This window comes from Myxine glutinosa, chromosome 7 (assembly GCF_964187855.1).
Source record: "Myxine glutinosa chromosome 7, kmMyxGlut1.1, whole genome shotgun sequence".
Lineage (NCBI taxonomy): Eukaryota > Metazoa > Chordata > Myxini > Myxiniformes > Myxinidae > Myxine > Myxine glutinosa.
Window position 1 is genome coordinate 70,417,603 of NC_136267.1, and position 26,626 is coordinate 70,444,228.

General features: G+C 42.5%; 1 protein-coding gene across 1 annotated transcript in view; it reads right to left on the reverse strand.

The window, feature by feature from the left end:
* The window catches only part of SELENBP1 (selenium binding protein 1), a 149,625-nt gene that overhangs the window by 96,183 nt on the left and 26,816 nt on the right, over window positions 1-26,626 (reverse strand). Inside the window, 1 exon segment of the mRNA XM_068122506.2 lies at window positions 22,314-22,379. Coding sequence (XP_067978607.2) covers window positions 22,314-22,379 — 66 coding nt within the window.

A 26,626-nucleotide genomic window follows, 5' to 3' on the forward strand; every position in this document is an offset into this window, starting at 1 on the left:
CTTGGTGGACAGGATATGTGTGTGCCATGGAGGAACTGATTCGATTTTGGTGAAAATCCGAATCCCGACACTAGAATTTTCAAATGATCATTCAGCATTGAGAGATGGGGCCAACAACAATATTTAACACCATATCTCAAAAGTTGTGGATGGATTATGACAAAATGTGGTGGATGAGTTGGTTAGGTGACAAGAACATTCGATTTTGGTTCAGGTCCAGATGCAGAACCGGCCCATCCGTGGAATACAAAATGGAAACTGTTCAGCCTGATGAAGATCAGATCAGACTGTTCAGGCTGGTGAAGATCAGATCAGACTGTTCAGGCTGGTGAAGATGTGTGTGTGTGTGTTTGTGTGTATTTTATCCACTACTGCTGCCCACTTGTATTAACCGGAAAGGGTAGGAACTCGACATGTCTCATCCACTGATATTTGTCATCGTTTCTGTTTCCGTGAGTCGGATGTACATCCAGGAACACAGCAATTATGGTGAAGCATTTTAAAATTGCCACTCTCCCATTTAAATTCTGAACATTACATTAAGGAAAGACTATTTCGCACAGATTTAGCGCTAGCAAAGGCAGGTAAAAGTAAGAAATTGAAGCTTCGAGACTGTTAGGCCAAGCACAGTTTGTTCCAAAAATTGTTTTCTCTTTTTACAGGATCTCAGGGTCAGAGTGGAGATGCCACACACACATCTACACATCTAACTTACATGGACACACTGACAAATACACTAGACATAACACAGGATTATTAGATGAGACAAACACAGCCACTGAGCTTGGGGGAAGGAACGTCACTTCCCGGGGCATTCTGGGTACCGTCACTTCCTGGTCACAACAGTGGTGCCACCTTCCTCATCGCACTCAGCAGTGTATTTCCTAAGGAGGAGTTTCCTCCTCTCCACGGATTGTCTGTGCTCTTAATCTTTTAAATACTGAACATCGAGCAAGGAAGCAGCACGCACCATTTTTAACGTCTTTGTTATGTCTCAGAGTATGTTTGGTATGATTACATACAGTACAAACTTTACCACCTTAATCATTGCAACTTAAATTTATAATTCCTCTTTATCATACTTCGTGCAATTTTCAGGTGATAGCTTGGAGGCTTATGTGGCCAGACGTGTATGCATCACAAAATATTGTCTTGTTCCAGTGTGCGACCCCTGTGTTTTCTTTGTTGGTTGTCATGTGTGTATGTGTGCGTACACGTGTGTGCATGTCGCCGTTGTTGGTATTGTTGCGATTTGATGAAATTGCTCACGAGTATCTCTCTGCAGAGAGGGTGCAAATCCTTAACATTAAGCAATTTCATCAACCCTGCAGTTGCAACTGCAGAACTGCTCTCATCTTTGTTTACGGCATGCTTATGTTGTATTTATTTTGAACGTTTCTGTGATTGCATGGACTGCCTCCATAATTGTTACCATTACTTTATCGAGTTCAAGTCATTATATGACCAAGGACGGTCATGTATGCAAACGAGCGTTCTTCATTCACTGAGATCTCCTGTCTTTTACAACCTTTCAATCGTTTTTGTCTCTCTCTTGTCTATCCATTCTAGTTCATATATATTTATAATTTTTATTACTTTTAAAAGTTGTTTTGCATTCTTTATAGCCTGGTGTTGGCTTAACGGTTAGGGTGCTGGCTTGGGATCCTAAGATCCTGAGTTTGAATCCTGGTTTCAGGTCATCGCTGAAATAACGCCAGGGGGGTTGACTCAGCCTATCATCCTTCCGAGGTCGGCAAATCGCGTACCAGCTCACTGGTAATTGGGGCACTGCATCAGCGGCACAAACGCGCTTCCAGTAAAACGATGCAACCAGCAGCCACATGTTGCATACGAAACAACAACAACAACAGCTTTCTTTATCTAACATCTTTCTTTTACTTTTTGTTTATTTCCCTGTTATTTTCACTTTTCTCCCAATTCCAGTCCTGTTATCTCCAAACCCCTGAACCCTGACCCCCCTATCGATAAGTGGTTCAAAATGAGTCATTCTCACCGCAGGTGCTCCCTGACCGCTGACCCTGTTCTGACCTCTGACTAACTCCCACCCTATATCAACCCTTACCCCTTTAAGAGCTTCTTTTGCCTTGACGAATGTTTAAAGCCTGAAAGGTCAGCATATCCTTGTATACATAACAATAACAACAACAACAACATGCATTTTAAGGCCATTTTCCCTGCTAGAGCAGGGGGTTAGCCTTGCGGTCCCCATGACAATCTTCTCCATTTTGCCCTATTTTCTGCATCTCTCCTTGTTAACCCCCTTGCCCGCATTTCTTCTTCCACCATCTTTAGCCAAGTCTTTCTCGGTCTTCCCCGTCCTCTACTTCCTTCTACATTAACTTCCATCCCTCTTCTCAACCAGTCACTTTCATCCTTCCTCAACACATGACCAAACCATCTCCACCTGTTCCTCTTCACAGCATCAATCACAGGCAATATTCCCATCATCTTTCGCAATTCATCATTTGTCCTCCTCTCTCTCAATGATACTCCGCACATCCATCGAACCATTCGCATTTCCACCCTTTCCAGCCTTCGTTGCTGCTCTACGTTCATTACCCATGTCTCGCTCCCATAGATCATAACACTTCTCACACATGCAGCATACACCTTTCCCTTCAGCTTCAGAGACACTCTCCTCCTCATCAGCACGCCACTCAGTTCCCGAAACTTCTTCCATGCACATCTCACTCGAGCAACCGTTGCCGAGTCTGATCCACCTTCTCCATTCAGCATGTCTCCGAGGTAGCAAAATGTTTTCACACCTTCCAGCTTCACGCCATCTCCAAGATCCAACTCAACATTTCCTCCATCTGCAGCTCCCTCTGTGCACACCTTACATTTGAATGTAGCTGCCACACTGGTAAATGACCCTCTCAGACCACTACATTTTTGATGAACCCACTCAGCGCACATTGTACATTGAATGGAGTTCACTCCGACACCCTTCCTGCACACAGCACACGGCCACTTCCCAGTTCTTTCCACCTCACCACATGCTTTACCACTTGCCATCACCTTCGTCTTTCCGATATTCACCTTCAGACCTTTTGTCTCCATACATTCCTTCCACTTGTTCATCTTTTCCTTCAGTCCATCCATACTTTCCACAATCAACACCAGATCATCTGCATACAACAACTCCCACGGTAAACCCTCCTTTACGTTCAGAGCCAGCACCTCCATCACAGCTACAAATAGTAGTGGACTTAGTACCGACCCCTGATGCACTCCCACCTTCACCTCAAACTCACCACTGTTCCCGTCCTTCATCCTTACAGCTGTGCGCGCTCTTTTGTACATTGCCATCACTACTCTGATCAACCATTCCTCCACTCCTAACTTCCTCAATGCCCATGTCAATACTTTGCATGGAACCCTATCGAATGCTTTCTCCAGATCAACAAAACCAAAAAACAACTTCTTCCTCTTATCCATGTACTTCTCCTGCAACTGCCTCACAATGAAAAGCGCATCTGTCGTTCCTCTTCCTGGCATAAATCCAAACTGCATTTCGTCGATCTTCACTTTCTTCCTTATCCTCCTCTCCATCACCCTTTCCAATACCTTCATTCCATGCTCCAATAACTTTATCGCTCGGTACGAGCCACACTCCAGAGGGTCACCTTTCCCCTTGTATAGAGGGACGAGGGTACTCAGTTCCCAATCCACTGGAATGCGGCCTTCTTTCACCACCAGATTACAGATCTCTGTCATTCTGTTCACACCCCAACTTCCTGCTGCCTTCAACATATCTCCCACAACTCCCGTCGGCCCTCCCGCTTTTCCACTCTTCATTGCTTTTATCGCTTCCTCAACTTCCTTCTCAGTTATCTTCTCTGCCGGTCCTAAAACTGGGTTACTCTCTATGTTGCCATCCCATTCATTCTCTGTATTCAACAGCATTTCCATATATCTTTTCCATCTTCCTTTAATTCCATCTGGGTCGACAACGATTTGTCCCACTTCATCCTTCAAGCAACTCACCCCCATCACATCACACCTCTCTTTCGTTATGTGCTTTGCAATCCTGAATACTGCTTTCTGACCCTCTTCCGAATCCAAGCATTCTCCGAACATTTTCCTACATGCCTCCTGTGCCTTTGCTACCTCTTTCTTTGCAGCCTTCTTGGCTGCCTTATAACTTTCATGCTCTGCTGTTTCTGCTCCCGTACCCTTTGCCTTCTGCCACTCCTTGAACTTCTTCCTCTTCTCGTCAATCCTCTTTCCAACTTCATCCTCCCACCACCATGTTTCCGAGTGCCTCGGTGGTCCTTTTGTCCATCCACATACCTCACCACCGGCTCCCAACAGACTAGCTTTCATTGACATCCAACCACTTTCAAGCTAAACCACATCATCCTCTACCCTACTCAGCCTCTCTTTTAATGCCTCCCTTACTGTCACCTCTTTCAACCTTCATGTCACCTTCAACCTCACCACACACCTTCATTCTCGGTTGGTACTTCACCCGCCGAGCTCTCCTCGCACCTTTCACCCTTATGTCACAGACAACCAAGTGGTGCTGTGAAACAGCCTCCTCCCCCGGGATCACCTTTGTGTCCCGGAGGTGCCCCCTATCTCGCCTACGCACCATCAGGTAGTCAACGGTTGTCGTCGACCCACCTGACGTGTATGTAACAAGCTTATTATCCTCTTTCTGGAACTGAGTATTACAAATCAACAAATCAGCTCCATCAGCAAACTCCAAAATCCTTTCACCTTCTCCATTTCTCACACCATATCCGTAACCCCCATGATCTCCCTCAAAACCATCCATACTCCTTCCCACATGTCCATTCAGGTCTCCTCCCACCACAACAACTTCCTCATCTTTCACGTTTTCCATCAGCTTCTCTATCGCACACCAGAACTTGTCCTTCTCTTCATCGCTTCGACCAACCTGCGGAGCATATCCCGAGATGACGTTCACCAAGAGCTTTCCAATCATCATTTTCACCATCATCAACCTATCACTCACTCTAGTCACACTCACCACACTGTCTACAAACTCCTCAGAAAACAGGACACCAACACCATTCACGCCCTCCGGGCACCTTTGCCACACAAACTTGTATTACTGTCCCTGCCTACCCTTCACTATTCTCACACCACTTCCCTTCCATCTCGTCTCTCGCACACAACATATGTCCACTCTTCTTCTGACCAATACTTCCACCACTTCTCCTGATCTCCCTGTCATTGTCCCTACATTCCATGTCCCAAACCTCAGAAACCGATCTCCTCTTCGGGATGCACCCTGCCCATATGTACTTGTGATTGTCATGGTTCTCTTTTTGAGGCAATGTTTTTATGGCCGGATGCCCTTCCTCGCGCCAACCCTCTTAGTCGTCTCTTACGACACGCAGGGATACGGTGTACCTATTCTGACCAGGGTACACACTGGGAAACGTTTAAAACATGGACATTCTGGGGGGGGGGGGGGGGGTCAGCATCACGGCTGCGGTTTAAACATATTCCAACAATATCCAAACAGAACCATGAAAACCATGAAAAAACAATCCGGGAAAAGTCTCCAAGCGAGAACGTGGATTTGAGAAAGAAGGAGCAAAGGCGGAAGAAAAACGAGATACAGGGGGCGGGGCACAAGCCGAGACGAGGAGGAGAGCGAACAAGCACGTGTCCGGGAGGAGAGAAAGAATCAATATAGAATTCTTTGTCTAGGGAGGTGAGGTGAGGGGGAGAAAATAAAATAAAAGAAACAAGCAATACAGCGAAGGAAATAACCCAAACCGACAAATACCGACGGGGGGAGGGAAGCCCCAAGTTATCAGGCCGCGCACGAGGTACGACCCAGAAAACGATTAATTACACACAAGTTTGCACGAACCACAAACCAACACCAACTAGAAACACACAATAACACGTACACAGCAAAATAACCAGTGGAAATTTGACAAAGACAAGAATGGGAAAACACTCAAACTTCGATGCCGTGGAGAGCTCGAAACACGCCTCACTCGCCCGAGGAACCGGAACTTTGTATACATAGATCAGCATAATTTATCATTGCATAAATGGCAGTTACCATGCATTGATAAACCTGATTGATTGATTCTATCCATCGTTCTACCTGCCCACCGATGCAGAATGACACCAGCCTTCACGATTAAGAGTACCTCTCCATTCTATGTAAACAGTAGAATCATTGAAATTAACAATTGGCTATTGTTTTTATACAACATCTAAACAATAGACAAACAACAATATAAAATATAATTTAACACAAATGTGTCAATGAATATATGCCCACGTCAATGGATACCCACGTTAGACGTCAACCAACTGTTACGTTTGATCTCAATTAAAGGTCACATGAAACATTAACGGTCACATGAGAGAGAGCGCAAGAGAGAAAAGAGATATATATGAGAGAGACAACATCAGATGCTTCTAACTCAAGTTATGGTCTGCAAAATTATTTTCGAAGGACACATGACACTTGAGCTTTGATCAGTTAAATCCGAAATTGAATAGCATCTATGTCAGTGGCTCCCAAACCCATGATCGCGACCCAAATGGAGGTCGCGAGGATGTTCCTGAGGGTCACGGGACGGTCTCAAAAAAACGAAATATTACAGTGTTATAAGGGGATTACTTCACTGGCACAATATGAAGGATTATTGAAATAGTAATTAAAGTAGAATAGTTGTGGATAATATAGCCTCTGTTGTTAAGTAGCACTCTAATATCTGAATGCGATATTATAGATGGCGCTGTAATTTTAGCATTTTTAGCTTAATTATAGAATGCACTGTTTTTATTCGTTAAACGTTTTTATTAAAATTTTTGATTGTTTGATTTTTATACATTCATAACTGTTCCAGATGAGTTTTATCATTGGAGTTTATTTTATTCTGTTGCCAAAATTTCTTTTTTATTCTGAATCATTCAATATAGTCGAGGGATATTATCAGATATCTGGCAAATCTGGGAACAAATTCCTTACCAAGAAATTTCTTCACCAATCTGTTTGTAAAGGTGTCTACTAACACATTTCAAAACGTTTAAATTCAACTCCCGTAGGGCAACCCGTGACAGCTGCTGAAAGTTGGGGTACCCAGGGTCCGGAAAAATTGAAAATGTTTAATTCTGCCTTAAGCAGCTTGTGAGTGGTCAAACCAGGGGTTTTTCATGATTCTGAATCGATTGCAAGCATTTGTTTTGCACCAAAACCACTCCTTGGCGGAAAAACGGCCACGCCCACTTTTCCCGCTCGTCGCAAACCCATTTTTTTGGTGAAAATAAAACATTTGTGACATAGCATTATGGGTGTCTACAGTGGGTTTTTTTTTAGGGTACTGATTTCATCCCACTGAACAGTTTTTCACTCAGAGGCTCAGGTGGCACTTTATTCTCAAAATGTGTGATAGATTGCGATATCGTGTTTAAAAATGCGTCTGTTTCTTATTACAGTCTAGCAGTATGGACGTAGACGTTATTCCTGCACCTCCGCTCAATTGCTTCATCTGTGAAGGCCCGGAGACGCCAGCTCAGAAGCTCGCACAGGCAACTCCTAAAGGCTACCCTACTCTGTTGGCGTATGCAGAAGCTGTTGGAAATGCTACAATTTTGGAGCGCATGAAGGAGGCATGGAATGTCTACACTTAGAGTGTAAACGTGATTTGTACAACAAATCTGTCAAGGTCACCATGAAGTCAACTCGTAAGTGCGACCTGTTTTACTAGGCAGGGAATAATGATTTACTGACCTGAACATTATTGTTTTAAATACTGGTGATATTTTATGTCAACAAACTTCGAAAATAATTCACATTCATTTATTGTAGGTGCAGCAGAGGTGGAGAAAGAGTCAGCACAGACGAGGAGACGACGCATTTTCTCTGGGTCCAGTGCATCTACTGCATGCAGTTCTACGAGTTCACGTTCCGTTCAGCTTCTGTACAAAAATGTGTGCATTCTTTGCAACCAGCCCGCTGATCTCTTCCCAAATCATCCAGGTTAGATTGAAGGGTGTAACAATCTTATGCAGAACAACAAGCATAAATCGGTGGAACTGATGATATTGTATGTGATGGGTCGTGACGAATCAATGCAGTTATTGTTATAAGTATTCACATTTTGCATGGGATGGGATCGCATGAACTGGTATTGAGCCCTTCCCCACTCCCTTACAGAGACTGCTAGAAAGAGATACCGAGTTCCTGACAATTTGACTGCGGATGTACTGAGGACAAGCTTGCTGAAGACAGCACAGGGTCGCAAGGCCGATTGGGGCACTGAAGTCACTGGCCGCCTGGAAGGGATCAGCGACTTGGTAGCAGAGGAAACCCTGTATCATTTGCGCTGCAAAGTTATTTTCGAGACGGGTGGTCACTACTACAAGACTAAAGATGTAAGTGATGCAAAAGTATGATTCTGCCTCAGTGAGGCGAATTCAAATTCAATCATTCAAAGTTGAGGCATACAGTCACGTGAAAAAGTAAGTACACCCCATGTAAAGTTTTGACTTTTTCAACATATTTCAACATACAGCTATTTGATCTTCATTTCAACAATATTGATAGATAAAGGTGATATAATATAACAAATATCATGAAACATTTACATTTTGTAGTCCATTGTATAATTTAAATAAACATAAATGCAAATTTCACATGTGGAAAAAGTAAGTACACCCCTACATTCATCACTACTTCAAATGCCTAAAATTAGAATCAGGTGCACCAGCTCAGGATATTGTATCACTGTATCAGGTGCACCAGCTCAGGTGCAAATGATTAGAACATCGTTAGAGAGGATCTTGGAGGAACCTGTCTTATTTAAACCTCAGACATTTAGTTTGGTTTGCTCTTTGTTGTTGAAGTGTGCAGCGTCACCATGCCTCGATCAAAAGAGCTCTCTGTTGCCTTCAGAAAGAAGGTTACAGATGCCTACGAGTCTGAGAAGGGATTTAAAAAGATCTTCAAACAATTTGAAATCAATCATTCGACTGTCCGGAAGATCATCTACAAGTGGAGAAGATTCCAAACAACTGCCAACTTGTTCAGGCCAGGCCGCCCCAGCAAGTTCAACCCGAGAGCAGACCACAATATGCTGAAAGAAGCCGCTAAGAACCCCAGAATGTCATCACAGGACCTACAGGTAGCTCTTGCCACTGTTGATGTCAAAGTGCACGAGTCTACCATTAGAAAGAGGCTGCACAAATTTGATCTACATGGGAGGTGTGCCAGGAGGAAACCTTTGCTGTCCAGAAAGAACATCAGGGCAAGACTAAAGTTTGCCAATGAACACCTTGGCAAAGACCAGCACTTCTGGAACAATGTGCTTTGGACAGATGAGTCAAAGGTAGAGCTATTTGGCCACAGTACCAGAAGACATGTTTGGCGAAAACCAAACACAGCATTTGACCACAAGAACCTGATAGCAACTGTAAAGCATGGTGGTGGAAATATTATGGTTTGGGGCAGCTTTGCTGCATCAGGGCCTGGGCAGTTCACCATCATAGAATCCACTATGAATTCTTCATTGTACCAGAGGGTGCTTGAGGATAATGTGAGGCCATCTGTCGGAAAGTTGAAGCTCAACCGAAGGTGGACCTTGCAACATGACAATGACCCTAAACATACCAGTAAATCCACCAAGGAACGGCAGAAAAAGAAAGAAATGGAGGGTTCTGGAATGGTCAAGTCAAAGCCTGGATCTAAATCCCATCGAGATGTTGTGGGGGGATTTGAAACGAGCTGTGCATGCAAGAAACCCCTCAAACATCGCACAGCTGAAATAATTCTGCATGGAGGAGTGGGCAAAAATTTCTCCCAGTCGATGTCAGAGACTGGTAGACAGTTATATGAAACACCTACTTGAGGTTGTTTCTGCCAAAGGGGGCAATACCACCTATTGGAGCCAAGGGTGTACTTACTTTTTCCAAATGCGAAATTTGCATTTATGTTTATTTAAATTATACAATGGACTACAAAATGTAAATGTTTCATGATATTTGTTATATTATATCACCTTTATCTATCAATATTGTTGAAATGAAGATAAAATAGCTGTATGTTGAAATATGTTGAAAAAGTCAAAACTTTACATGGGGTGTACTTACTTTTTCACGTGACTGTATTATCAAACTCTGGTACTTGAAAGTTAATAATTATAACAATATTTTATCCTCAGGTCGGAAGGAAAGCGGATGAGGAGCGAGCGGCTTTATTCTACGAGCTCTGTGAATGGTTAAACCGGGAACTCGACCACGGGGTGATGACACTTGACCAAGTCCACGGAAAGCTGCAGCAGTTTGATCAGTCACCAGATCAGAGCCTCGCATATTCGAAGAAGTGGCTAAAGAAGAAGCTCCAAGAGAAATACCACGATACACTGTATTTCACGTCACAGGAGAGGAGGGCAGATGTGCTCTGTTTCACAGATAAGTCCAGCAACATTCTGCGAGAGCATCATGCTAATGTTCAGTTTGGAGATGAGAACACTCAGATCATAAAGACTGCACTAAAGTTCATTTGCAACGACATCGCAACTATTGATCTAGATCCAAAGTCATACCCCACTGCACACAGTATGACCAATATCCCTAGTCAGTTGGCACTTGTTCCTGAGAGCCTTCAGATGTTCTTGAGACCGATAGTGAAGACAGACGAAAGAGTAGCCATTTGGGGGCAGAACTTCATAAAGGCCTATCGTATCCATGATGGTTTAGAGTCTGGAGAAGACTTATACCTTGGCTCCTGAGGCATTTGACATTGTGGAGCAGTATCGTTTTCAAACTAGTATACGAGAAATTGAAATAAACGAATAAAGCTACTTTTTAATTTACATGCACCTAGCAATGTTTTATTTTCACCAAAAAAATAGGTTTGCGACAAGCGGAAAAAGTGGGCGTGGCCGTTTTTCCGCCAAGGAGTGGTTTTGGTGCAAAACAAATGCTTGCAATCGATTCAGAATCATGAAAAACCCCTGGTTTGACCCCTCACAAGCTGCTTAAGGCAGAATTAAACATTGTAAATTTTTCACGGATAAGGTACCCCAACTTTCAGCAGCTGTCACGGGTTGTCCTACGGGAGTTGAAATTAAACTTTTTGAAATGTGTTAGTAGACACCTTTACAAACAGATTGGTGAAGAAATTTCTTGGTAAGGAATTTGTTCCCAGATTTTAGCAATATTCCTTGACTAATAATGTACAGACTTGGCATTTAATATGGAATATTTTTTTGTGGGGGTGAACTTACTTTTCAAGATGTCTTAGAACCAAAAGTTCATTGCAATTATGTTGAAATTATTCTAGATTTTGTTAATGTGACCTTTAAAAGAAACAAAAACCACATTTGACATTTCGAAACAAATAAATTGATCCTTGAAAGTGATGTAAACTGATATCGAACTCAATTCATGGACAGTACTGTGTTAAACTTCTGTACGTTTTCCAGAAGTATCTCTTTATTTTGCACATTAGCCAACATTTTTTTAGCAAAAACAAAAGTTAAATTACGACTGGGATTACGGACAGTAAAATTACAGTTCAGTACTTCGTGTAACCCCCATGAGCATTCAGGAGAGCACGTACACGTTGAGGCATGCTGTTCACGAGATTTGCCAAGGTTTGGACAGGAATCGCTTGCCATGCAGTGACAATAGCCTGCTGCAATTCACGCACAGAGGTCGGCTGCTGGTCCAAGTGGTCGATTTGATGCCTTCATTCTGCCCACAAGTTCTCTATCGGAATCATATCCGGGGACATGGCAGGCCACTCCATATGCTCTACACCACGGTCAGCAAGAAAGTGTTGGATCATGCGAGCACGATGAGGCCGTGCATTGTCATCTTGGAAGACAAAGTTTCCTCGAAAGGCTGCACGAGCAAATGGAAGCAATGTTTCTTCCAGAATGGCCCTGTACTTGAACTGGTTCAGGTTTCCATTCAGAGCAACCAGGTCAGTTTTGCCCCCTGCATGAAAAGCAGCCTAAACGGTCACCCCACCACCTCCAGCTCGGACTCTTGGCACTATACAATCTTTGTTGTAGGCGTCATGCACTTGTCTGCGCACTCGGGCGCGGCCATCTTGACGATAGACCAGAAATCTAGACTCGTCACTGAAGATCACGTGATTCCAGTGTCCTGGCTGCCATTGACGGTGCTCTCTGGCCCACTGCAATCGGCGCTGGCGGTGTTGTCTGGTCAGGCGTGGCTTTCTCAGGGGACGCCTGGCACGATCACCTGCTTGAACCAGTAGTTGGTTGACTAGCCTTCTGGATACAGGCACATTTGTCAGTTGCTGCCACTCAGCCCTAAGCTGATTAGCTGACTTGGTATGGCCATTGCGGACTAACCGGTGCAGCTGGCGATCATCCCTCCTTGTGGTTCTGCGGGGACGTCCTGGCCTCGGGATTGGAGTAGGGACACCCCTCTGAGCATTTCGTTTCAGGATCTTTGACACCTGACCTTGAGTGATGCCATACTGCCGAGCAATAGCACGCTGTTTCATGCCGTAATTTCGTAAAGCCACCACTCCATGACAAACAGCATTGTCGAGTTGACGGACCATCTCCAGAGGAAGCGGCAATAACTTTTGGAGATGTGCAGCAGTTGTTTTCCACTAATACAGAACGCAACAACCCTTGTATACCCGACTGTGAAGCCAATCATCAAATGCACCTGTCCGTACATTTTGCCACGGCACCTGTGATATAATCCTGTTGTTGACATCTTGCTGCGACAGACAATCAGTGACATGGTTCTTTTAACAAATAAATCACCAAAGTGTAAAAGAAACTCACCAGATTGATATACTGAGTTAAGAAAGTAAACCCAAGTCAAGAAAAATATATATATTCCATATTAAATGCCAAGTCTGTACTAGAAAACCAATTTTTCACAAATAAGAAATTTGATTTTCGCATGTGTCTGACACAATCTGACAGTCGTGCTTTCACTTGTTTACTGGAGCCTGAGATCTAATTACTACAAACAAAGTAAGTATTGCCTGCATCTTACTTGTCTTTATTAGTCCCCTACCAGTGTACACCGGAGGGGACTATAGGTTTGCACACCATCCCTCCGTCTGTCTGTCCGTCAGTCCATCAGTCCGTCAGTCCGTCACGCAAAGAACAATTTTCCGGACTTTTTTTCTAAACTCTTAATGCTAATGATTTCAAACTTGGTACATGGTTTCCCTCATGATAATTTACAGATCAAGTTCGAACTTCACGACGTTTCGATCATTTTTGACAAAGTTATGGCACTTTGTTTATTCTAGAGTTCTCCTCAAGCCGCACCGTGCACCCTCAGCCTCGTCTCGCGAACGTCAAAAGCGCGACACAGCGCGAGCTTTCGGGAGGGGCGGAGCCAAGCCGAGCAACATATATATACACATCGATCATTTATCGTGAACCGGAAAATATAATAAATTACTGATATTTAGCGACTCAAAAGGTTCTTTATCAACAACTTATTTTCTCGTGCTTCTGCTGACCTGTCTGCGAGGTGTATAAATCAAAGTCCCGAGTGCGAATCACAGGTGAGCCCGTCCTGAGGTAATTAGCGATTGGGAACGATTCAGAACCTGTGGGTAAATAACCCTTGGTAATTTCCCCAACAGTTTTCCGGACGACAGACTGCCGGTAGGGGACATGTATTGCAGCGCAATACTCAGAATGCTTGTTTACGTGTGGTTTTTGATGAATGTTACTGTGTGTGGAGTCGAATAATATAATAATTAATAATAATAAACTTTACAATTGGTTATTTTAAACTTTTTAAAAACAATTTCCAGTGTTTTCTAAAAATGTTATTATTTATATCTTTTCATTCCAGGTCTGCTCTTTAACTGGAAAAATGGCCCAACACAAAATACAACAGCTGTATAAGCATGAGTTTTTGAAATATGGTTTCACTGAGATGAGAGAAAAATCTGGGAATGTCCAACCACAGTGTGTTCAGTGCCTGCAAGTCCTCGCCAATGAATCTATGAAGGAAAACAAATTGAAGCGTCATTTGCATTCAGTTCATCCAAACGTTGTCGAAAAGGCACTGATTTACTGGGAGGACAAAGAAGAACAGGTAAAACGAAGTCGGATTGATGCTCCCTCAAGTTCAGCCTTTTCTCTGGAGAAAGCTTCCTTGGCGTCCTTTGAAGTGACGTGGTATATTGCAAGATGCAAAAAGCCCCATTACATTGGAGAGGAGCGGGTGAAGCCAGCAGCAGTGGCAATGGTGAAAACTGTTTGCGGAGCAGATGTTGCCAAGAATATTGAATCGGTACTATTTTCTGACAATAGCATGAAACGTCGAATTGATCTCATTTCAGATGATATTTTGGCTCAACTGATTGTGGCACTGCAAAAAGCAGGAAAATTTTCGTTGCAGACAGATGAATCAGTAGACATTGCAGGTGATGCTCAACTTATGGTTTTTGCAAGGTACAGAGGAGAAGACGACATTCTGGAAGAATTTCTCTTCTGCCCTGTCAAGTACCGCCACTGGAGAAGACATCTTTAATATGATGAACAATATTTTCAAGAAACATGATCTAGACTGGTTGAATTGTTTGGCTGTGTGCATTGACGGAGCTCCATCTATGATGGGAAGTCGTTTGGGTTTTGTTATTCGTGTTAAAGCAGAAAACCCTGATATCATAATAATTTGCTGTTTCTTACATCGGGAAAACCTTGCCACAACGTTTGCAACCGGACCTCCATATAGTTCTCAATAATGCTATCCAAATTGTGAATTTTGTCAAGGCCAGGGCTTTAAACTCACGCATTTTCCATAAAATGTGTGAAGAGATGGGATCACATCACCAGGTCTTGCTGTTTCACTCTGCTGTTCGTTGGCTCTCTCGTAGGAAGATTCTCAGAAGAGTTATTGAATTAAAAACGGAAATTGATTATTTTTTTTACGTAAGAAGAGACATGCACTGGCAGACTGCTGTAAAGATGCTGCTTGGCTTGCAAAGCTTGCCTATTTGAGTGACATCTTCATGCACCTGAATGAACTGAATTCAGACATGCAGGGCCGTAATCATACCATCGTGGACATAGGCGAAAAATTGCCTCATTCAAGAAAAAGCTTGCTCTTTGGAGAGAAAAACTGGGTAAAGGGAAAACAGCTGCCTTTCCAGAACTGAGTGCTGTGCTGGAAGATGCGTTGGAAATATCCCTTGTTGACGTCAAAAGTATTTTCGAAGATCATCAGAAGAACCTTCAGGAAGAAATGGACAGGTATTTTCCAGAAAACGTCGACACCAAGAAGCATAGTTGGATCAGAAATGTGTTCAATGTGGACGTCAGTGAAGTTGGAGAAGATATTCCGGGATTTCAAGAAGAACTTATAGAACTCCAGGAAAATCAAGTGCAGAAGCAACGCTTTGAAAAGCTCCCGTATTCGGAATTTTGGACCCAACTTGAGGATAAGCCCAAGCTCTTCTCCCTTTTCCAACAATATATCTCTGTGAACAAGGATTTTCAGGTCTTGTTGCAATCAAGAATAAAGCAAGGAACCACATCGATCCTCAGCATGAATTGCGTTGTGCTCTGTCCATCAACATAAAACCAAACTTAGAGGAGCTTATCTACAAAATGAAGTAGTATCATGCTAACCACTGAGAAAATATTTGTGTAATAAAGTCTCATTTTCATGTAAATTTGTTTTTCATTTTGTCCAATTAAAAACTCTTTGAAAATCATTGTGTGTTGGTAATTAATTCAATAAAACTATATGAATAAACACAATGTATCAAAATGATAGGTCATTAACACTGCATGTACAGCGTTTAGGGTCGCCAGGCTCGGACAACATTGTATTCAGGGTAGCCACCAAAAAAGTTTGGGAACCACTGATCTATGTAATACAGCCCATACTTGTGCCGAATTTGGTTGAAATCCCTTTAGTGGTTCACAAGTCATCATGATAACAAAAAACTGATAACGGATGGATGCACAAAAGGGACAGGTGGATGGGCAGCTAGACAGATAACTAAAAAACATAACATTGAAAACGAACAAGCCAGACAGCCCTTCGGCTGCAGAGGCAGAACAATTGCAATTATTTTGCGAAAATCCTTTTGCTATTCATATGAACTGGATTGTACCGATACATTTTTGATTCAATTTATTTACATTGCATCCTTTAGTGCTGAAATACACCATGAACACCAAAGGAAGGAAGCAAATTAATCTCAACAACTGGAAATCATACATATATCAAGCATATCCCTTTCCACTATCCCTTTCCCCCAGAACCCACACTCTCTTCCAAGTTCCATACATAATGCAGAGAAGGCCCTCAGACATCTCACAACAATAAATCAATCACTACATAAGAGGCTCAAACTTTCCGGCAAGTCCTAGTATGTCTCTTTGAAGCTCAGTGCAGACATGCTGGTAGGGATGGATAAATTAAGATAGAAACACCAACAGACAGACACCCTCTCCCTCTCCATCCCCCGCTCCCATCTCCCCCAAAGAAGGATTGATAAAACAAAATGTTCAAATTGAAAGCAAGTGTTTTTGTATTCATGGTTCAGAAGAAACCACTCCAAAACAACACTGGTATATCTAATCATGGTGTGAGCGTTAAAAAATAATTCATTTGAAATTCTGATCGTTGTGAAGACAAAACAGAACATTCTGTCCAATATGTTCCAATAAGTCCAAGTAGGGGAGACAATGTTGATCAGGACGTATGACTGTTGGAGCACACACAAAACGTCATGGAAGAAAAAAAATTACATATTGAATTGGGATTAAATTGCCAGTTCACTGCAATGGTTGAATCATCGCTGGTACATACACTATGCTGCACTGTGCTGCTAATGCAGCAACTCTACAAATTAAGGCAAAAATTTGGAAATTGGCCAGGGTATTGACGACAATCACCAAATTTGTGAGAGACCGTGGCATTTTATAAGCAGCAAATTGCTAGCAGACCTTGTTGCCACCTTGACATTACATCCAAAAGACGGCACACTTTGTGAAACACCAATCCAACAGTTCACAAGAAGGACAGACGAGTGAAAAACTCGAGGTCAACATATGACAGCTTGAATATCCTGGGATGGCAAGAAGCATGGGAGGACATTAGGATGGAAAAGAATGAGGACGGCACGTGCAAAACGAAATGAAGCAAGAGTTAACAGACACAAAGATGGATGTGGGGACACGTAAACCTATCTGCAAGGATGACTAAAGAACAATCCTAACCACACTAGGCACCACAGAAAATTGAATCACAACAACGACGGGGAAATGCTGACGAGGACGTCCCTTTGGCGCAATGAGTTGTGTGCAGGACAATGGGTCACTACAGGAACAGGGAGGGTGTCGGAGCGATGTCGTGGATACAAGGAGGTCGTAAGGGGTATCCACTTCTCCAGAGAGCAATCCTCCCTGTGCCGACGATGAAGCAGAGCGCCAGAGATAAAGAGCGAGAGACAAAGAGAGTGGGAGATCAAGAAAGTCAGCGATAAAGAGAGCCAAAGGCAAATAGAGCCAAAGACAAAGAGAGCCAAAGACAAAGAGAGCCAAAGACAAAGAGAGCCAAAGACAAAGAGAGCCAAAGACAAGGAGTGTTAGAAACAGAGAGCGACTTTCTTTGTTTCCAAGGTTCCACTCCAACTCTCATACATGCATGTCCAGACCCAGCGCCCGTGAACCCTCTGTCGTTTTCCAGACCATGCTCAAATGTTGCCAGTGCAGCTCCCCATCTGCCTGGCACAGCCCAATCTCGCAGGGGGGCAATCTCCTACACCTGGTCCAAAGTCTGAAGCACAAAGACCAACTCCCACCAAGCTTTCAAATAAATTCAAATTTTAATTTTAACTTTCCAGCCTCGCATTTCCAATTGCAGTTGCACACTATGGCCCCATTGTCCTTGGGCTTGCTAATCTCCTGCAGCCACTGCTGGCCTTGAGCCCCCCACTCTTTCAATTCCCCATTGTCATGACCCGCCAGCTGCTACCTCAACACAAAAATATTCATCAAAAACCAATTGGGGCTCCAACTGACACAGCCTTACACTGGCCTAGCTGTATTTTTTTAAATCTCTCTGCCGCTAAATCTCTTTCTTCTTAACCGCTGCCCCATGGCTGCCAGCATACACCCCATGCACGGCGAATCGACGACTCCAGGTGCCAAGTCGACCTCGACAGTGTCCCTTTTAAACACCCCGGGACCAAGCACGACCTTCGCTGACACTAGCTCATACACCTGGACGGGCGCAACCATTCTCACCAGTGTAGGCTTGGACCCGCCCATAGGCAGTCCAGCCTTGCTCCTACACTGAGCAGGTTCATCCGATGCCATACACATCACAGGCTCGGAGACCTGGCTCACCGGCTCAAGCTCGGCCACATGCACGGCCACTAGAGATGGCGTTGAGTCGCACCGTCAGACGAACACCTACAAGGTCTAACCACACGCCCATAACTGCCATACTGCACACCATGGAGGTTGCTTCACACACCACTGGGCCCATCTTCTCTCCCTCTGAACCCTCTATGCTCTTCATTTAATTTTTTTTATTTCTACCAAGTTTAGGCCAAAATAACTCATGTGTGAGGGGGGGGGGGGGGGGGGGGGGAGAATTGGAAGGGATCCAAAAAAACACCCAATTTTTTTTTTGGATGCATCTTGGCGAGATCCACAAGAGTCAAGTAAAATATTTTGTTATCCATGGAAGATTTTTGAAGTTGCATTTGTTATGCATTCAAGCATTGCTTATTGCCACTTTGGTGAAGTTAAAATACCACAAAGTCCTAACCGAACTGGCATTTCTCTTCAAATTTGAACTGCTTGGCATTCTATCTAAAATAAAACGTAACAGGGTGTGTGTTTCCAGTGACACTTGCTTGGAACTGAGGGGTTATAAACCCCTTACCAGCTGCAAGAATGGGTGAAAGGTCATGCAACTGATGTGCTCTCCCAATAATATTTTGTCTCTCAAGAACAGGTTAAAGGAAGACTCCAGACCCCAAATTTTTTTTTAAGTTAAATGCTTCTCCATAATCTTTGATCAGTACATAACAACATCATCTAAAAAATATATATTAACCCGCGAAGTCGTTTCCTTGTAATCTGACCTTAAATGCGCCAATAATAGACCATCGACGAAAACGCTTCTGCAAATCTTAGACCACGTGCCCATGCACAGTATGACGTCACACGAGGTGATCGGGAAGCCAGAAATACTTTACAAATGGTTTACAATACAATACAATAGTATGGAGTGTTTCTGTTCTAGTTATATTGTCCTGCATATCGGATTCTAAATGGTTTATAGTTGTGTTTTGTACGTACGTACGTGTTTTGTACGTTGTGTTTTGTACCTTGACGTCATGCTGGCTTTATTACATCATGTTCTAGCACAATGTGATCCTAGTGACATTACTGAAACAGAGTCTACGTCACCTCGCGCAAGATTCAATAAAGTGCACCTTTAAGTGGTCTAAAGGGCCATAACATTTGGCTGGGCACTGTGTTAGTACTAGGAGTGCAGTCCGAGAAACAAAATGTAATGTATAATAGGTAGCCAATTTATTTTGCTGGTTTATACCAATATTTGCATGTAAAGTGTAAACAACGTTTCATGATTGAAGAGCCCCTTTAAAGTATGTACGCAACCATAAATTGAGAGATTATGAACCCCCCTTTCATTCAAGAAAAACAATGGAATTATAATCACAAACACAGGCTCGAATGCGAGTGTACTGTCACTGTGTGTCCCCAAAGACACTTGCAATGCATATGCCTCGGCCTACACTAAATCGTAAATGACGTTTGTGTCATGTATAAAACTATCAACAAGTAGGCTAGCCCAACACGTACCAGTAATCTAAATCTGTGAGCCGTTCAGCATCATCTTCGTCGTTTTCCACTTCGACCTCCATATTGGCCTCTGGATCTTCGTCGGCGTATTCCGGCTCAAACTGATATGGTTGAACACCAAATTCTCTCCGTTCTATATCAAATTCTTCTACAATACTATCCTCAGCCTCTGATACATATTCATCGGCTGAAAAGTCCGACAGATCGGAGGAAATATCGAGCGATTCGGAGTCAGAAACTTCTCCTTCTGCCATGTCTGCCATGTTTATGCACTGTGTGCACCGCGATCAGCTGAGATCTATACCTCGTGTGACGTCACAGTGACGTCACAAGGATTGCAGAACTAGCTTCTTTTTTTTTTAATCGTGCCTTTTAAAAAACGCATTTTACGACTAATTTAGCGTCGATTTTTTTTTTCTTTTTAAAAATGAAACATTACCTTTTTTTTTTTTTTTTTGTATACTGAATCGAGGCTCGTGAAAGAGCTAACATTTACTTCACAAACAAATCAACCAGACAACAAAATATATAAAAAGAGGGAGCGGAAAAACAAGATGGGGAGAGAAGGGGAAGCACACAAACACAACATTTGAGAGCAGGGAGATGTGTGGAAGGGAGAGGGCTTGGGGGGCGGAGGCATGGGAAGGGGGGGGGGGGGGGGGATTCTAATTCTAAAGATTTAAATAATTTTAAAAAAAATTGGGTCTGGAGTCTTCCTTTAAAGAAAAGCACCCTCTCCTTAAAGCCAAGTATGACGATGTCCTAGCCATCACCGGCTCTAGGAAACCACACGACTTTGTACCCAATATTCCAGGCAAGATAAAGGACCCATTTACTCGTCAAAATATGGAATTCCGTGTGGTGACAATGTTGATAAGGCAGTTATCCAGGATGATACAAGTTGGTGAGTCAGATTGGGTGAAGGTTTATCACAAAAAATGTTCCTTAAAGAAGTTGAGAACATCTCAGGTGATGGAGCAGAGGTGAAGGTTGTGCAATGTGCATCCTGCAGGTCCGAACACCTTCAAGTGGCCCTTCCCCAAAGACAGACTGTTCTATGAATGGAAGAATATCGTGAAGAAGATCTTGCTCCCCGTTCCACTTCACAGAAGAAATAACTTTCAATTTGATGATTACTGAACTATGTGATGTGCAGTTTCTATGATGTGCTATATTTAACCTCAGACAATGCAAAATTTAAGAAAAATGCCAGTTTCATTATGACTATGTGGTATTTATCCTCACCAAAGTGGCACTAAGCAATGCTGGAATGCATGGCAAATGCAACTTCAAAAATCCAAAATCCTCAGATACCAAAATTTACTTGATTCTCGTAGATCGCATCAAAAAGTAGGATTTTAGTTGTAAAATTTTAGGCCATTTTAGTTGTAAAAAATATCAAGATATATTTACCTCTGCCAACAAAGGTGGATGGAGGTTATGTTTTCACCCCTGTCAGTCTGTCTGTTTGTCCGTCTTTGAACAAGATATCTCTAAAAGTTGTGGACGGATTCGGACGAAATTTGGCAAGGAGGTTTTGGTGAAATGATTAGATTTTGGTGAAGATCCGGATTCGGATCCGGCCACTAGAATTTTTAAAGTAATTATTCACCATTGGCAGATAGGGCTAAAAACGATACACAGCAGAATATCTCAAAAAGTTGTGGACGGATTTGGACTAAACTTGGTAGAGAGGATGTGTGTGTGTAACAAGGAAGAATCGATTCAATTTTGGTGAAGATCCGGATCCGGCTAGTAAAAAAATTTAAGTGATTCTTCACCATTGAGTGATATGGCCAACCAGGCGGAGGTATGCTCCCTACGAAGTTCCACTCTCGTTACCTCCAACACCAAAGGTGGATGGAGGTTATGTTTTCACCCCTGTCTGTCTGTTTGTCCGTTTGTCTGTCTGTCAGTTTGTCTGTGAACAAAATATCTCAAAAAGATGTGGACGGATTCGGACGAAATTTGACAGAGATGTAGCTTATGGGACAAGGACGAAATTATTAGATTTTGGTGAAGATCCGGATTCGGATCCGGCCACTAGAATTTTTGAAGTGATTCTTCACCATTGGGAGATAGGGCCAAACACTATGCATAGCAGGATATCTCAAAAAGTTATGAATGGATTTGGACGAAACTTGTTGGACAAATTCTAAAATTCTAAAAATTCTAAAATCTAAAAATTCATTTACAAGCAATCCGTTTATTAATATGTGAAAATGTGAGGGAATTATTTTACATCCCAATTAAACACACAGAGGTAGAACCCCATCCCTCACACCCTATCCTTCCACTTCATGCACAACTCGTAATTGGATGGCTCTGTAATGCTCAGAATCTTTTTGCCTTCATTTCCATTGCCATGCCAATGACGTAAGCCATTTTTCATACTCATGTAATTTGGTTTCAAAAGAACATTTCAAAAGTTTTAATGTATTATTTAACAACAACAGATCGAGGCAACTAACATACCTTTCATTGCGTCCAGTGGAGATTTGTAACCTGGCCCACAAGCCCCACATTTCTCTTGTGTGGTTGCTGTAGAGAGAAGATAACCAAGGATAACCAAGGGTAAGTAAGCCTGTGCAATCATGCAGACATCTTATTACTCCATCCATCCCCACTACATCCAGATACACATGCAAATCAATTTTAAAACAAACAACCTAACTCTACTGCCACTACCTTTGCTTAGAGACCATTCCATGTATTCCCCACTCTGAATAGAACACCCCTAACCTTACTATACCATCTTAAATCACCTCTTCTTTACTTTTAAACTGTGGCCCTTTGTTCTGCCACTGTCCATTCTGCTAAAATATATATTCTGCCATTGTTTGTTGATACCTTTCATTATCTTCAACGTCTCTATCTATTTGTATGTTCAGTCTCCTAATGAAGAGCTAGTAATAGCCCGCCTACTCTTCGCGAAGGACTTTAACATCCATCAACTGATGTCAGCAGACGGGATGCCCAGTCTAATGTCCATCCAAGGGACAGAAAACACATTGATGCCGCGCCCTGCTGGCGAAACATGAGGGAGTCAGATTACAAATAGGTCAAGATTTGAACCAAGGAGACAGACAGGTCAGGAGAGTGCACATACCTTTCGGCTAACCTGCCAGTCCGTTCTTGGGAAATGCCAGGGGCATGCAAAAGGCCCTTTTATATAGTATGTGCCATGTGGCAAACTATGGAAAAGGAGGGACATTCCATAGCTAGCAGAAAATGTCAAACAATAGAAAAGGAGGGACATTCAAAAATAATCTCATGTGCATGCTGGACTACCCATGTGGTCTTAGGAGGAACCAAGGAATGCTCTAGAAAAGTTCATACAAAGGGACGCCCTACATCTGGGAAATAAAATACATTTACTTCTTCATGCAGCTGGATGAATCAAATTGGTGCCCGTTTATGTGAACTTTTGAAGAACATTGAACATTGAAAAAAGTGAGGCTGTCAATAATTTTAACTCTATATATCAAACGTCAAGGTGACAGTGATGCCATTTTCATAAAACAGATACGACCAAAAGTGTTTGCGCTACATGATGTCAAACTGGAGAAAAATGAGTTGGAAAAATATGACCTACAAATGGATAATGGGAAAGATAACGTAAAAATGACCATGTTCAAACGTCAAGGTTCTCTCGATTTTCGTCATACCTGTCAGTCTACCACCTGACATCCTTTCTTGTCTGTCTGTTTAACTGACTGTCTGTTTGTCTGTCTTTTTGTCTTTGAACAAGATATATCAAAAAGTTGTGGGTGGATTCGGACGAAATTTTGTGGAGAGGTTTGGTTTGTGACAAGGACAAAATGATTAGATTTAGGTAAAGATCTGGATCCGGATCCAGGTCAGAGAATTTTTCAAAGTGATTCTTCACCATTGAGAGATAGGGCAAAAACGATTTTCTCCAAAAGTTGTGGACGGATTTGGACGAAACGTGGTGGACATGTTGCATGTTTGACAAGGACGAATGTATTCGATTTTGGTGAAGATCCGAATCCGGATCCAGATACATGTATGGTCAAACCTGTGTAGAACGTCTCAAGAGAGATGGAAAAAGTGGCCTTTATAGACAGGTGGTCTTTCTGTACAGGTTTGCGGCCGCCATCTTGGCCACCATTTTTCTGCAGTACAGCGACGATATTCAAGCACAAGTAACCAAATGTACACAGTAAGCAAACTTGCCTTCATGACCTTTATTACCTCCACCACTGAAGGTGGGCAGAGGTTATGTTTTCACCTCTGTCTATCTGTTTGTCTGTCTGTCTGTGAACACGATATCACAAAACGTTATGGCCAGATTCGGACGGGGAAGTGATGCTCGGGGTATCAACGACGTCACAACAATGGCGGCGCTTTTCTCAGCAGTTATACTGGGTGGTTGGTCATTGTCTTCCCAGTGTTGTTTGTCTGTGGTCGACCCTTTTAAATGCTGAGCATCAAGCAAGGGAGCAGCACGTACCATTTTTAAAGTCTGGTATGACTCAGTTGGGGTTCAAACCACCGACTTCCCAGATGTGGAGCTGATGCTCCAACCATTAAACCACCCAGTCTGGACTCTGCTATCGATCGCAGAGATCTGTCGGTGCGTTTTGTGTGAAAACTGTTTTATGCTCGTAGTCAGGGCCCTTAGGGATATTTTGGTTCAAATTCTTACAAAAGCATCAAATTTGGCGCAGATGTTGCCCATGCCATACTCTTTCGATTTTTGACGGGCGCCAAGGGCGGTATGATCCGGGGACCATACCGGTCCATCCCGCCATGTCACCTGACCTATGACGTCATAATTAGGATATGCATCCAATCACATGGCGTACTATAAGTGGTCAAAGTTCAAAATGAATCGATCGAAAAATGAAGGCAGGGATCCATTTTTAAGGTTTTCATAAAATCCAATATGGCCGCCAGGTCACATGACCTATGACGTCATATTTATGACATGTATACAATCCCGGATCATGATCATGATCAATACATGAACCCGGATCATGATCGCACAAAAATTAAACACAAGGATATGGCATACAGTTCATAAAACATCAAAATCCGTACCTTTGTAATTAGACTGATGAACTGCATATGCCTGAAAATTAGGAAATAGACATGTAAATATTTCCTCTAATTGTCAAAAATAAGGTCAGAGTTCAATTACCCAACCCAGAAACATAAAATGGTGAACCTCATGTAAATCTTGACAAAAAACTCAAAAACCGACATGTTTGACTCAAAAATGACCTTTAAGATGACCTTGAGGGTTGACCTTGACCTCGAATCATCAAAATAACATCATAATTGGATTCCTCGACCTCGAAAAACCCTGAAAAGTGGTATCATACATGATTCCAACCCTTTTGGTTATTTAACTGATTTTCCTCTAATCCGGGTGGCGGCCATTTAGTATTTGGCCAATATAGGGCCCCCCCGGGGGGGGGGGAGAGGGCGCCCGTCAAAAATCGAAAGAGTATGGCATGGGCAACATCTGGACCAAATTTGGTGCTTTTGGAAGAATTTGAACCAAACGGCCCCAAAATATCCCTAAGGGCCCTGACTATCAGAAAGGTGACCAAATTTACAAACTTACAATAATAATAATAATAATACATTTATTTTATATAGCGCTTTTCAAGAAGCCCAAAGACGCTTTGACAGAGTACAAAAAAAAACAAGTGCAAAAAGACAAAAATCAATAGGTAAATGAATCAATGACCATTGTTAACAGGTTTGAGTTTACAAAGAGAAGCAAATCGGGTGGTCGCTGTTTGTTAGACAGGTGATTGTTCTGTACAGGTTAGTTAACACACATTCTGTTTGCAGGGGAAATTTAAGTGGCCGATATGGACAGGTGGTCTTTCTGTAAAGGTGGTTCCTGAGGCAGGTTTGACTGTATTTTAAATTTGTAAGTGATTCTTCACCATTGAATGATAGAGCCAAAAACGATATGTAGCACAAAATCTCAAAAAGTTGTGAACGATTTATGTCAAAACTTGGTCGATTAATTGGGTAAATAACAAGAACAAGCCGATTAGATTTTGGTTCCGGTCCGAATCCAGATCCGACCTATCAGTGGGATATAAAACATAAACTGTTCAGCCTGGAGGAGGTATGCGCTCTACCGAGTAATGTTCTAGAAAATGACTGCAATGTTAGTTGAGGTTGAACGCTAATTCTCCATTTAGTGTGGAGTAAAATGGTGACAAGTATGAATGTTTAAGTTATATTTTACAGCTTGTGGAAAGAAGCAACTGTTCGGTTTCTGGCACAATCTGGTTGTAGAACAGTTTGTACTCTGTCATTGTGTTTGATCGTGTCGCTTGTGTTTCATCTTTTCAATAAATGCGAGTTTGGACAATGCTCCATTGCCGGTCGGACATTGATTGATCAAATAACCTTGGAGTTTGTGATGTATGGAAGGGTAAACTCAAATACTGCACAATAGAGTTCAACAATTAGTTGTTTATAAGAGTAGCTTTGTGCTGTGGGAAATGAGGTGTAGATAATATTTGAAGGTTTTTTGTTTTTTTTTGCTTGAAGTATTGCTAATGCTCTGGCAGTAAACATACTCTCAACATTTAACAGGGAGTTGTAATTCGAAATAGAAGCGGCAGCAACTTATTATCATTTCACTTGCATTATGGATCAGTTGGCACAGATTTAGCTGGATCTGATAAACGAGGAGTTTGAAAAAAGTTTAAGTTAATTCCAAAGTCCTTCATAAGTCTCGCCAGGCTCAGAGTTGCTCCACCTGGGCTGCAAAGGCAACTGATATATAGCTCATA